This window comes from Leptosomus discolor, chromosome 1, assembly GCF_034619465.1.
Source record: "Leptosomus discolor isolate bLepDis1 chromosome 1, bLepDis1.hap2, whole genome shotgun sequence".
In the NCBI taxonomy this organism is placed as follows: Eukaryota; Metazoa; Chordata; class Aves; order Leptosomiformes; family Leptosomidae; genus Leptosomus; species Leptosomus discolor.
Window position 1 is genome coordinate 165,837,798 of NC_141391.1, and position 14,069 is coordinate 165,851,866.

Here is a 14,069-nt window from a genome sequence, read left to right on the forward strand (position 1 = left end):
AACTCATTCCCTCTCAGGATGCAGGGCTCAGGATACAGCCCCAGAGATACTTTGCTACTCTACAAGGGGTCTGCTGATGCCTCAGTAGAGAAGAGTCTCCTTCCTTTGCAGTACACATGGAATCAGCCCTGTTTGCCACCAAGTCTGAGACAATCTACATAAAACCTTCTCCTCCCAGAACCTGCCCCGGGCACTTCATGATGCTTCCTTCAATCTTGAATAGCTTTTACCTCAATCAGGATATCTAAGCAGGGGTCCAAATCACCAGCACTGAGCCTGGTAGTAAGGCCCTTCAGTAACAAGTTCACAGTGAAAGTCAGCACATGGAGCTAGAGAAAAAGAGAACAGATCATGTTTCCAAACCCATGCATAGATCTCTAATAATATCAGATGGGGAGACTCCCATAGCAGATACATCACAACTCACACACTGCACTTAAGCTCCTGTTATAGGGGAAAAAAAAAAAAAAAAAAAAAAAATCACTGGGAGGACAAGAATCCGTGTACAGGTAGCATGAAGAGGACTCCTGTCCCTCCTCACACTGGCAGGAAGGCTGAAATCTCCTCTTTACCCAGAGAAGAAATTTTCAGACTATCCTAAATGGCGCATTCACTGTTACAGCAGCTAGGCTATTTCACTACACCACACTATTCCACTGTGGTAATTCACGTAGAAAATTACTCTTAACCTCAACCACCATGGAAAGAGGAAAGATGAATTAATAGTCAGAGCCTTGGCTCTGGATTTAGGAAGCAAGACTTCAATTAGCATCACCACATACTGTTTGTGCAGCCTCCATGGCAACTCACCTCGGATGATGCTGGGCCGTAATGACCTTACTGGAAAGATTTCCACTAACCTTACTGGAACCACAAATTCATCCTTCACCTCCATAACTCAGTTCTTCACTGGGAGAACTGAGATCCTCTCTTCTTCCCCGCTTAGACTCGAAGTTCTTTGTGTACAGACCCTCATTTGACACTTGGCATACCAAAGACTGATGTAGGCACTAGCAATAGCATTTAGCTGATTATATCAAGCTATTCTTGCAGTGCAAAACAATTTCAGTAGCAACCTACCTTTGGATTCTCCTCCTAACACATTAAAAAAACCTACAGAGAGCAGAAGAGGAAGAATTTCAGCATCACCTGGTACCCGTGGACAAGAGTGGACTGCATCTCTTTTAAGATGTACAGAAGGTACTGCACTCCCAACACTTCCATGATTTTAATGAGGGTGTTACGGGCAATGTCCCGAATTTCCTGAAATCTGTTCCTCAGAAATGTGCAGACTTTCAGCAGGACGCTGGAAACAGAGATAGGCAATTTAGTTCACCTCCAATCAGAACAGAACTAATTAACACTGCTAGCTAAGGAGGCTGCTTTTCAGGGCTGTTTCACAACCAGAGCTATACACAAAGCCAGTCTCACAGAACGGCTTTATAGTCATACACACACCTACTGTTCCTCAAGACATTTTACAGATTGTCCTTTCTTTCTGTACATTATTCTTTCCCCAGCTCTGCCACCCCTAACTCTGCACCTTGCTTCACAGCTCTGCTCTTATTTGAGGATTTACCATGTTCCTTTCAAACTCAGTTTTACAGAAGTGAAATGCTGACAGAGGGGAATGTCATTAGGAAAATGAGTTTCCAAAAAAAGTGTTTAAGGACTGTTAGGATGCCCCTCTTGGATTTAGCTTTGTATGTAACCACGGCTTGAGAAAGGTGCCTGAACTCACTACCAGGACAATGAACAGCACTTAAGGAGCTCTGACGGGATTTACCTTGGTAGGTTGGCTTCCATCACTTCTTGGGGAAGACACTGCATCATCCTGACCATTGCAAAAGCTAACGGAACACGAACTACCTCATCATCGTTCACAACATTGGATTTCACAAGCTTGTGTTCCTCGTCTCTTTTAACCTTTTGAAGAGAGCAAGACACAATGCACTTTCAATATACCTAACAAATACTGCTTTTTCTCAACAAACCCTAGAAGAGGCCAACGAGGCAAGCTGCTATCCTCTGCCGACTACAGGAAAAACCCAGACAGCTAAAGGACAGGTGAGATGAATCTCTGTGTTTTCAAAACAGAAGCTAAGTTGGGTGCTTAGCAAGCAGCTGAGAACTTTTCAACAGGCTGCACAAAGTGAACCATTTAACTCATGTGGTTCAAGCCAGTTCTCAGCAGGGAAGTAGACATCACACCCACACTGACCAGAGAGGGTCTGTCAGTAATCTCCACAACACAACAAAGGGGATGAAGCCTCTTTTGTGCTTACTGGTGGTCTCTCTCCAGTTGTGTCTATTTTATATTTTTTTTTTACGTGCTGCATTTCCACTGTAGCACCACAACTTTTATAGCAGAAGCACAGGCCTGCAAAACACCTTTCCAATGCCAACTCCTCACCTTTGCAACAATACACCTGTGCAATTTAGGCAAGATGTTGACTGTAACTGTATCTTGAATGTGTTTGATCAGACACTCCAGCTCCTCTTTATTTCGGGGTAAGAAACAAACAGGTTTGGTCACTTGCTCAGCATCTTCAGATGTCTCAGCTGCTTGCTCAGGTTCTGCCAGCTCCTCAGGGAGATTCTTCCCTTTCTTTTCCTCAGCTACCTCCTCTTCCTTTTCACTCTGCTCCAGCTCCATGGCTTCTTCAGCCTCCACCACTGGCTCAAGGTCCATGGTAGCAGCTTCTGTCAAATGTCAAAATCACAGTTAAATATAGGAGGCTACAAAAACTGAGCCCTTAAAAAGAGACTCTTATGATGGCTTTGTTCTGGACAAAGCTGCTGCCTATCATCAGCAACAGCAAATAATCAGTAAGCACCAGGCTTATTTTACTGGGTAGAGAAGCTCTGGCATGCTGGTTTCTGATAAACACCCCTCAGGGCTAGGTTTAAATCAAAGACTAGGTTACTCTTCAGCTGAAGTCCATAGACAGCTTAGCAAAGGTCAATGTGCTTGAACCTTAAGAAAACTGCCATTCACTTATGTTTGAGAATTTCACAAGGCAAGAGGTACCGACAAGCACAGCTGTGAGATACCCTCCTTCTTCCTCAGAATATCCCAAAGGCCACAACATAGGTAACCACAATGGTGAAGAAGGCAAAGATATCACTTCTGCCCATGAAATGGCAGGGGAAGCAAGGTGAGGACATACAGCACCCTTCTCACGGTGAACATGAGAACAGGAACAGGCAGCATCAACGACAAAGACCTCCGATGTGTCAGCAGCCACGTGGGTGTGTGCAGACTTTGGAGAATCCCCCAGATTTGCATAAACCCAGCCTGGGCTGTTTTGGCTTACGGAGACCTACGAGGGAGAGGTAATGCGGAGATGGTTCCCCCCCACCGTCCCTCACTTTGTCAACATACAGGACAGTCTCCATTGCTCCTGAGAAGGCAAGTCAAAACTACCTTCCAACAGGCAAATTGTTTCAGCTGGTTTCAGCTAAAGCTGGGAGTAGCTGACCTCAAGAGTAAAACATAAAATTTCAATTAGCTGCAGTTTGAGGAAATGTTTCTACGATCAGGAGCAGAAAGCTCACCTTGGCTGTCAATGGTCACAAGCTGCTTTTCAAGCGTTTCGTGGTCAAAGTGAAAGGCTTCCAGCACTGTCTCTAACAGGCTGTGGAAGGAAAACATGAAGAAGGATCAGCCCCCTGCACAAAACGAAGAGGCTGCATAGACTAACACAACAGAAAATCGTGAAAGCACTTTTTCTGAAAACTTGAGACTCAGTGACACTGCAGCACAAGATTTATCATGAAATAACAACCCAGGAAATAAAACCTGGTTGCTTTTCAGATAGATGCATTCTGTGACCTAGCTCACTGTAAAACCTCACAGACAGTGGTACTGGAGTAACGGAGGTGTCCCAGGAGCAAGGACAGCCTGACAGAGCAGAAGCTGCTAATGCTGGCATGCACTCAGTGAGACACAGCATAAGAAAGTAATTACCTCTTAATCCTTCATAGTTGCAGGCTGCAAGGCCATGCCCACTTTCACTTGTACAAACCCACCTTAAAGCTGGCAATCTCTCATTCCAGGGAAGAGGCTAAAATCCATGTGATGCTCCTTAAGACACCAAATTTTGCCTTTGCAGTCTTTGGAGGAACCTAGAGCATCATCTCTCCCAGCACCTACCTGACTCCCAGCTTTGGACCGATCTGTCCTGTTTGCAGGACATGGATGAAATGCTTTAAGTGGTACAAGTATGCTGACCACGAGAGATGTCGGCAGACAGCTCCAACAACTTCAACTGAGGCTGTTACCATATTTTCATGCTGCCCAAAAGATAGAAATTCAGTTGCTGTTAGCATTTGTCATGAACATGGGTCTAAAGCATACTTTACTCAAAGCAACAAAAGCCAGAAGAGATAATGTCTGTCTAGTGGGGATGCTTGGTATTCAGCTCTTTTAGATCTCCTCCCCATCATCAGGTAAAAAAAAAAAAACACCAAAAAAAACAAAAAACCCCAAAACCTATCACAGCTCACCAAGCAGATCTCCAGACCCACTTCCTCCGAATACTTCTGCACACATTTAACTTCTCTCATGTAACTAAATCTATGGGCTCACTTGTGTGAAGAACTAAAACCCAGTCAAAATACACAACCACAGACACACGGCACATTCCTGGGCTACGCTGATCAACTAGAAATACACACTGTTAACCGATTTCTGACTTAAAATAAAATGTGTTTGTTTCTTCAACACGGTTTCAATCAATGTATTTTACTTCCTATTGGTCAAAGAGCAATTGCAGTCACTCTACTGATGGGCACAGTCTGTATGGCTGCAGGTGCTGGGTCCTGTGCCTAAGCTCTAATTGTTTCAGCTTCAGAAGAGTATTTCTGACAGTGGGCAAATTAGACATTTGCTTGGTCTGACACATGCAGCTCTGCTGTTTTACCGTTAGTGTGCAGGGAACTACAGAGGCGTGAAACCTTGCTTTTCCAAGTCACCAGTAGAAAGTCTAGCTACATTGACATTACAATAAATTTCATCACATATATTTTCAACAAAATGTGTGGAAAGTGACTAACAAAATGTCACCCTTCAAACTTTAATTACAAAGCTGCTAATAATTTCTGAGGTTTTCAGCCAATTCCTGTAGTTCCCTTATAACTCCAAAGAAAACAGTATTTATTCCCACCTCAATTACTAGGCACAGCCTATGTTCCTCACTGCACACATTCTGCTGCCATACAGTAACTAATCTCACAACTGAACAGGAAGAGAGCATTTTGGAGGCAGAGGGGAAAAAAATAACCTGATTACAAAAAATGCAAACAAATACAACCCCAAGTAAAATACCAAACCAAAACAAAAAACTTCACAACCCTCAGTTAAGAGATTCACCTTCAAGAAACAGGACAGGTTTAGCAGATATAGGATTGGGCCCAGACTGCATCTGCACCTTCCAAACCCTCTTTCTGCCACCAAAAGGAGCACAGTGCTCTTGTCTGCAAGGGGAACACTCACTCCACAAACCTATCAGCTTTTTAAAGTGGTTAGTCTTTCAAGGAGAACGGTATACAAGAAAGTTGAAAATATTCAAATGGATACATTAGATATAAAAGCCCACCTTAAGCATTTTTTCATTAAAAATGGCAGTAGTAGCATAAGGCATGATGTAGTTCTGCAGGGATTTAGAAGACAGCACAAGGTTTTTTTCAGTGAGCTGCTTAGCCAGTTTCCTCAGAGCTCGTGCCCTCCTGTGGACCTGAGCCAAACATGAGAGACAGTGAATGAGGTGGTGCTTGAATCACAGCTAGCACAAGGGAGCACAGACATTCATCACTTCTGAAAACGCCTCAATTTTAAGTAATGACATAAACATATTAAGGTCATTTCCAAGGACAGACCATGCCCTTTTCCTTCAGTCTCTAGGGTTTCACTAGCCTTTTGCCTCAATAAATATTCCAACTCAATGGGATATTTCACTGTGAATTTGCATCGTATGACTGTGCCATCTTCAGGCACCAGACAAGGGAGGCAACTTGAGAAGGCCTGATAAAATTACAAGGAAAAAATTTAGACTCCACCTATAACTATAGATGTAGAAAAGGCACTCTCTGATTGCAGTAAAAGCAGGAGAAACACTGTAATTTCATATTGCAAGAAAAATCAGGTGACCAGGCTTTGCGCAAGGTTGTATTACAAAGCTCTGTGAATGAAAAGGGGCTGCAGAGCCTCCAGATGTAGAGGAGCAGGGAATAGGCTAGGAAAAACAGAGGCCTGTTCCCTGCCTATGTCAGAGGGATCCTCAGGACACTGTTCCTGACTGTGGGCTGGGTCACATGTAGGTTGTAATGTGGAGTTCCCTGCTCAAGATCGTGAATGATCACTTAAAATGAAAGCAATTCTTTTAGCTAAATTAGGAAGAGGTAAAAAACAGTGCTGCTAATTTGTAAAACCAAGAAATTTCTAGATAGAAATATGACCTTGATTCACAGTCACCCATGTGATGATGCCCACATCCCTTTTTTTAACAACATCTAATGACACAGGTTCAATTTCTTTGTAAAGACAGCACATAAATGCTTTGGAAAACATTACCCCACAGTAACATGCTTTTACATCAGCAGGGGAAGAGAGGTACTAGGGAATGCCTGTTGCTTTTTACCTGCATGTGTTTCATGTTCTCAAAGAAGTCCATGTCAGGATCATGGCGGTTGGTCAACTGGACCAAATCCCGGAATTCAGGATTTGTTGGGAATGTCTGAATGAGGCAGGAAAGCAGTGATGTGTAGTCCTGCTGGATGCTCTGCAAACAGAAAGCAGGGAACGTTAAGTACCCCTTGGAGAGGTTGCCACACACTCCTCAGAACAGCAGTGCTGTCATTTACAAGTGGTTCAGGGCAACAAGCCCTATTCTTTAGTAACAGCAAATACACCTGTATTTTGGACTGCACATAAATCAAAGTCTCCGCTCCAAAGAACGAGTCACAATTAAGAAAAGCTGAACAATGGCAAAGAAACACAAGACAGCTGAGTTCTACAACTTTCTAGATTTTTGTAAGATTTCAAATGAAGGGTAAGTTTACAGTGGGTCCCTGCACTTCTTATCCTAGCAAGGGACTCACAGAACTCATCCATAAAATGTCTCATATACCCTGGTGTCCTGAGGACAGCTGGAGATGTGTCATCAGATAGCACTGTCTTACCTCAGTCTTACTCTTCAGCCCCCTTCTCACAGATTCCAGGAGAGTGTGCTGGATTAGCTCCTTGTAGTCATCTTCTGTGTGGTCGATTTCTGCCAGTCGGCGGATAAAACTGGTCAAGCAAAGGCTTGCGTTGTCACTGAGAGCCATATCCCCTAGCTGAGCGGATGAAGAAATTGTACCACATGAGTCTGGATATAATACCTTTTTCTCCCCAAAAGACTGGACTGAACAGTACCACTGGACACAACATAACAAGGCCTATAGAGATCCAGTAACTCTTGAGACCCTTCCTGTAGAAGTTCTAGTCCTGAATTAATGCCCAGACTTGCAACCAGGAAAAATCTTTTAGATTTACCAGCAGGCCCACACAACCAAACATGCTACAATGAAAAGCAAAGCAGCCTTTCAAGACTGTAATATGCCTTTTACACGGTACAAATTGACTGAACAGTTCCATGGCTCACTGACAGAAAGGTGCACTGCGCCTGGGTGAGCCTTCTCGATGCACTGTATGTGACCTTCTGGACACACAGGTGAAAAGGCAAGTGGACAAAACTTAAAAACAGGTTTTTGCAAGAAGACTCAAATACATTCCCTGAATGTTTCACAGTGTCAAAAAACAGCCAATGGAAATAATCTGGAAGTCAGATTCATGATGGACACATGGTGCATAAAGCAAGAGAAGGAACATTCAGCCAACCTGGATGGTATAGAAGCAGTTGTGCATAACGGGGATAAGGAAGTCAATATCCACTGCTTGCATTTCCTTGATGTGGGCTGTGATTGACTGGAATGTTGACAGACGTACATCAAAGTCGATATCATCGAGATGTCGTTGGTCAAAGGCGTTCAGCTAAGGGAGAGCAACAAGTTATTAATGAAAAAGGCCAGAAACATGATAATACAATGTTGGGGAAAAAAGTAAGCAAAGAAGCTGTGCATACCTTAACAACATCAGTAATATACTTCAATTCACTGTCCAAGTCAGATAAAGTCTAAAAAGAAACATAAAAGAAAATAGTTTAACTGCTATAGTTGTTAAAAATTTGGAAAACTCAAGACTTTGCCAGTTGAACAAAAAATAAAGAAAGCAACAGCATTAATCTTTTCTTTCTCCTGTTACAAACTTACTAAGAGCCATTCTTCCATAAGTCGGAAGACGTATGTTTTAAGTTCCTAACTTTCTAAATATCTACACTGAGTGCTTCCTGGGTTTTCCTGCTGAAAAAAGAAGTTAGGTAAGTCACTTCAAAGAAGTACAAAACAGCATGACTGCTATAAATCTGTGAGAGAAGAATACAAATAAAAATCACCTTCAGCACGCTGAAATCCATCCTTATTTCATAAAGATACAGGATTCATTACAGATGAAGTGTGCTTTATTTGGCTTCTCTTACACAAAAGAACCCTGGTGATGCTCACATCAACCAGGCTGTAAGCCAAAACTTTTACAAATCTTTGTGCAGCTCATTAACTTCCATCATATACAACTCTCTTACTTTCACTCAACAGATGATGCAGACTAAAAAGGTTTTTAAGCTCATGTACAGCACAGATAAATTCTGCTATTTATTTTGTTCTTGATCTCTTAGAAGTAAAAAAAGCACAAAAAACCATATAAAAATGCAATACCTGAAATACCAAGCACAGTTTATGTCGAGACAGTTTGTTCTGGATAACAGAAAAAAGCTTTGCGAGTGGTTTGAGAAAGCTTGTAGGGTTTGAGCAATGCCTCAGCAAGTTCTGCACTGTCTCCAGAATGTCAATCTCTGTACCCTGAAAGAAACAGATAACCATCAATAAATACTGAAACCTCATGAGATTATTTCATTTCCTTGGGAAGTATTTCAAGACCCAGAGTGAACTTAACCACTTTGCTGTATTTTATTCAGATCACAGATACCGAATGAGAACAAAGAATCAGGAGGACACGCTCAATGCGACCATCAAATCTCTCAGAAGCTCTTTCAATCAGACACCAGCACAGCGTTAGAGTGCCATCACAATGAAGACTTCTTTTTTGTGTCTTTCCTCAAATGACTCAAAGGTCAGGAGAATTAATAGAGCTTTTAAAAGTAGTCTTTCTTTAATCTGTGAAACGAACATTCACAGCACCATACACTTGTATGATCTCCCTGAATGGAAATCATGTATAGTTCCCTAGTGATTCACACATTAAAAAACCAAGAATCCTCTGTGAACAATTAAATGACCACTTGGCAAAGCAGAAGCTACAGACTGCTGCCTAGCAGTTCTTCCTGCAAACCTAAAATCTCTCATCGAGCAACTGCATGCCTTTTAAGAAAAACAAGACACAAGCCTTGATCCAAGGATTGAGGCAATCAAGCTGAATAATCAATAGATTCATTCATTGTAGATGGGACTATATTTCTGAAAAGAAGGTCTGGCAGCAAGGGAATCCAAGACAAAATAGTCTACCAATATCCTCAGTGCTTGATTTAATTAACAGTTTATAAAAGCCTAAGCCATGGAAAGCTCTGCTTCCTTCAATGGCAGACCATATGCTTTGCATCCCTGAGGAATTTAGGATTTTAGGGAAGTTTCAGTACTCAGATACAATTCTGTAACTGCATATGGATTCCTTCAGAGTGGAAGGAGAACAGAATAGAAGCAGGAGATACAGGAGCATGTCAGTAGTACTGTATAACGTTTGCCTTCCATCCTGCAACAGACCAATGTAGCGCTGCCCATTACACAGCACGTACTACATACTCAACCATGTGTATTCATATTGCCGTCCAGATGCTGTGGCTTTATACTTGAAGTGCCCAAAATCCACATTTCAAACACTGCAAGGAATTTGATTGACTACAGTGGCAAAGGAGGTAAAGATGGCATAAAATCTTCTGCAGATCTTCCCCATGAAAAGAGGGAACAGACTCAGCCTGAGCACTGGCATCCCTTCAAAGTATCCAGTGACTCGTACACATCAACACGCAACAACACAGCGTTCTCAGCAGACTACAAACACATGAAGACTTGATTTCAGGCCAATCATAAGAAATGGCATGAACTCAGTAAGACTTAACTGCATCTTAAACAAATATACTTTATTAAAAGAAAAACATATGTTTATTGGGGGGGCGGGGAAAGTAATTTCTACCTACCTGCTCCATGTTACTCTGATACAGGAAAGGAAGGAGAAGGCTCACAAGAACTGAATTCTGACTCTTTTCCTGTATAAATTTGCTGATCCTGCACAATGAGACAAGGTAATTTACTATTTTATATCAACCCAATCACCAGTATAGAGCAAAGAACAACTCAGTCAGTTCTACTGCCATATCACAGGGCTTCATCAGCCCATCCAGGCTAATACAATATACCCACTAAAATCATGGTATGAGCCCAAGTATTCAGTTCAACCTGACTGCAGGCATTTCTGTACCTTCTCCTACCCCAAGAGGCATTGCTTTTGAGTATGAGCAACAGAAATAGCTAGAATCAATTTCTGAAAACTTTTTGCCTCAGTCACCAGCAACTTGCAAGGTCAATGACAAATCCAGGTATTTTCAACTTTTCTAAATTTAAATAGTTTGAGATGTAATGTTTTTTTTAATTTGGAACCTATTACAAAAAGCCTCTTTCTTCCTCCTTCCCTCCTTCCAACTTTTTAACTGTTTTGAGCTCTAAAGAATCACTTACTTGGAAAGAATACTCAGCTCTTTGCTGACTTGAGCTCTATACTTCTTCTTTCTCACCTTCTCCACATTTAACATTGTTTTGCTGAAGTACTGAAGTATGGCAGGAACATGGGGCAGAACCAAGCGGCAACCTAGGCTGAGGGTCTCTGTAAGGGATACAACAGTTAGCAACACCCAACTCTGTGCAGCAATCAACAGAAGGGAGATCCAACCCTATACAAACAAAGGGCAAAACGCAGACAAAGGAGGTTTTATCAGTGGAAAGAAAAAAAAAAAAAAAAAAAATCAAAGGGAGCTACCAATGTGCAGGGCACCTGGCTGCTGGGAACATGCACTTGCTGAGATGAAGTCTAACATGCCTAAGCTGGGCCCAAAGCACACACAAAAGAATAAAAGCTCTCCTCAGATTTCAGTAAGAGACCCAGTAAGTGTGGGCTTATCAACAGGTACCATGGACATTCCTCAAAGGTAGTAACCAGCTCCTAAAGTGGCTGGAACATTTATAGATGTAGTTTTCTTTATTCTATCACTGACCTCTTGTGCAAATTAAAGCTGCCATAATAAGGGCACAGCGATAAGTGCTTTCCTTTCCATCACCTTTGAGTGTTACAGGTGAAAGATGGCTCCACAGCATCAAACACAGCACACCACCCTTCCTGTCTACTACCACTCAAAGACAAAAGGAATCAATGTCAGGTCTTTCTTGTCAGGGAGCACAGACTGAACATCAAAGTGGTACACAACCACGTGCATACATGGAGTGGGCCTTTATATAAAACCTGATGTTGGGCTCAGAGTCAAGTCAGCAATGCAGTTCTTGGAGTTATCATATGAGTAAAAGCTTTATAGACAAAACAGGCTGACAACACATTTTCCTTCTTCACAAGGAATTTCTCCATGCTCAGGACCCTGACGCTCACATGTGGATCTCAACAGTCATTAGACAAACAGGACTTTACAGTTCTTGAGCATGCCAGGACAAATTTGTGCACTGATGTTTTCATCTTCACTGGGAGGTCTCCCTCCCTGGTATTCTCAACCAACGCAAAGAGAACCTCATCATAATTTAACACCTCCATCCAAAGCACCCAACGGGCCTCTCATGACTCTTACACAGGCATACCTTCTGTCCTGTCTCCAGTGACCATCACAACACAGTCAGTCACATTCAAACTGGAAACCTGCTCCGTGGGTTCAAAATCTGGGCTGTTGAGAAGGCTATCAGCTATGTCCATCACAAGGCTGGATGTGGCCTCAGACAGATTCTTGGCTGACAGCACAGCAAACACATTTGACAGTATATCACACTCTGGGTGATTTGGCTGCTGCTTGGCCAGCAAGGGGAAATACCTGAAAGAAAGATTACAAAAAAGGTTGGCTGAAAATTTAAGTTCAGAACTTCATAACTCTTTTGGGCAAAAAGTCGCACAAAAAGATAATGACTGTCTTCTACTTCAAACAAGGAAAAAGCACAAAAAAAGATGACAGAACAACAGTGTCATGAAAAATAGAATGAATGGAGGTTGACAGGTCATCAGATCCCTTTTCCTGCTTCAAGACAGCATCCTCTAAAACCTAACTTTTTCTCCATTGATGTTTGTAAAAGTCTCCTGTTAGTCTGCTCTTAATCTAATGATCCAGTAACAGTTTTTACACAAGTTCTTCATGCCTACAAATGATGGGTCTTAAAACAGATAATGGATACCTTAGCAAAGGAAAAGCAGTGAGTCTGTGGAAGGGCCAAAGATGACTCAAAACAGTTGAGCTGGAATTTCTCACAGTGTCTGCATCAAAAAAAGCTCCCTTACAACTTTCAGTATCAGAATCTCAGTCATAGATTCTGTGCTGAACCTGCTGATGTTCTTTCATAAAACAGAAAGAAACAGGGAATCAAAAGACATGAATGACATGACAAATTGTAAAATTGACTTCCTGTCTCCCAAGACTAAGAAGTCACTGATCAAGACACAGACATATTCTAAGAAGTCAGCCTTCCTCCTCACCCATCAGCTGAGTTTGGACTACATATGTGCTTAGTCGTTAATATATGGGAAAAGCAGCCCACTAAAATGAGAGTAATTGCACAAATTGGAAGGTTTTCCAGCTGCATCTGGACTGCTATCAAAAGAATAACAGCCTAATGGAAAAAGAAATATGGGGTTTGACACAATTATTCATAATCTCTTAGCGTGGTCTTTTTTCCTTGAATCTTGTGTACTCAAGTGAAGTACTTACACTTCTTTGCAAGCGGAACACTTACCTGGGATTCTTACTCCAGGTGTGAATGAGTTTGAGCAGAAAAGTTGGAGAATACTGACTCTCTGAAGCCAATCTGCAGACCTAAAGGAGAAAAAAAAAAATCAGATACCACTGCAACGTAAGCAGGTAAAGCCACTTAAAAACCTCATCTCTAACAAAGACCTCAATACAATCTATAGTTTACCTTCTTTTAGAAAGCAGTTTCATCATCATTTTTTCAGCTTCCTCAATACTTGTGGAATCACTCTTAGATTATCTTACTCCTATTTATAAACTACTTCAGGTACCATTTTTGCCCTCCCCTTGAAACTGGCTCCCCAAGGAGCCCCACATTTGCCACAGAGACCTAGCAACCTCTCCCAGGCATACCTACGAGATCTCAAGCACAACGCCCAAGACTCGCTCCTCCCACACTTCCTATGCCCTGGCCGAAGCACTTGCCATTCCAGCATCTGCTCTGTCTCCATGGCCTCGTTGCTATAAAAGTCCTCTCTCTGCTCAGGGAGAGACTCGAGCACTGCACTGCACCCCAGGAATGGGATCTCCTAACAGCATTCTGTGTCCAAAACAACCCCACCTAAGAGCTGCCCAGCCTGAGCCCCACACAGTAGCTGCTGCTCCTTCACATGACTGGATATAGGCAAAAGAGACCCAGTGCACAGGTCTGGCTCCCTCCTCTTTGCCACTCCACAGCCCAACAGGGCTGCACACAAGTCACACAGCTGAGCTTCCACTCTGCCCACAGCTGGACTGTCAGAAGGGCACCACTGTGAACACACAGGCAGGGGAGGCTCCAGTGCATTTGGGGGCAATATCCAGGATGGTGCATGTGGGGTTTGGACTAGCTTAGTCTGGGCTCAAGATCCGAGCATGACAGAAAAGAAGGCACGTCTGACCATCACAGCCAGGGTCTTAGAAAGCTTCTGCTGCTGCCCCCAAAGGCTGGTAACGTTATTGCTCTGC

General features: G+C 42.6%; 1 protein-coding gene across 1 annotated transcript in view; it reads right to left on the bottom strand.

Moving 5' to 3' along the window:
* Positions 1 to 14,069, bottom strand: part of UTP20 (UTP20 small subunit processome component) — a 66,353-nt gene that overhangs the window by 17,585 nt on the left and 34,699 nt on the right. The window contains exons 29-44 of the mRNA XM_086470560.1: positions 13,108 to 13,187; positions 11,971 to 12,197; positions 10,849 to 10,993; positions 10,311 to 10,398; positions 8,815 to 8,958; positions 8,127 to 8,177; positions 7,883 to 8,035; positions 7,183 to 7,338; positions 6,642 to 6,782; positions 5,601 to 5,738; positions 4,157 to 4,296; positions 3,559 to 3,638; positions 2,414 to 2,703; positions 1,787 to 1,926; positions 1,150 to 1,306; positions 231 to 329 (exon numbers count right to left, since the gene is read on the bottom strand). Of these exons, the coding sequence (XP_086326686.1) occupies positions 231 to 329; positions 1,150 to 1,306; positions 1,787 to 1,926; positions 2,414 to 2,703; positions 3,559 to 3,638; positions 4,157 to 4,296; positions 5,601 to 5,738; positions 6,642 to 6,782; positions 7,183 to 7,338; positions 7,883 to 8,035; positions 8,127 to 8,177; positions 8,815 to 8,958; positions 10,311 to 10,398; positions 10,849 to 10,993; positions 11,971 to 12,197; positions 13,108 to 13,187 (2,229 nt within the window). The remainder of the gene's footprint in view (positions 1 to 230; positions 330 to 1,149; positions 1,307 to 1,786; positions 1,927 to 2,413; positions 2,704 to 3,558; positions 3,639 to 4,156; positions 4,297 to 5,600; positions 5,739 to 6,641; positions 6,783 to 7,182; positions 7,339 to 7,882; positions 8,036 to 8,126; positions 8,178 to 8,814; positions 8,959 to 10,310; positions 10,399 to 10,848; positions 10,994 to 11,970; positions 12,198 to 13,107; positions 13,188 to 14,069) is intronic.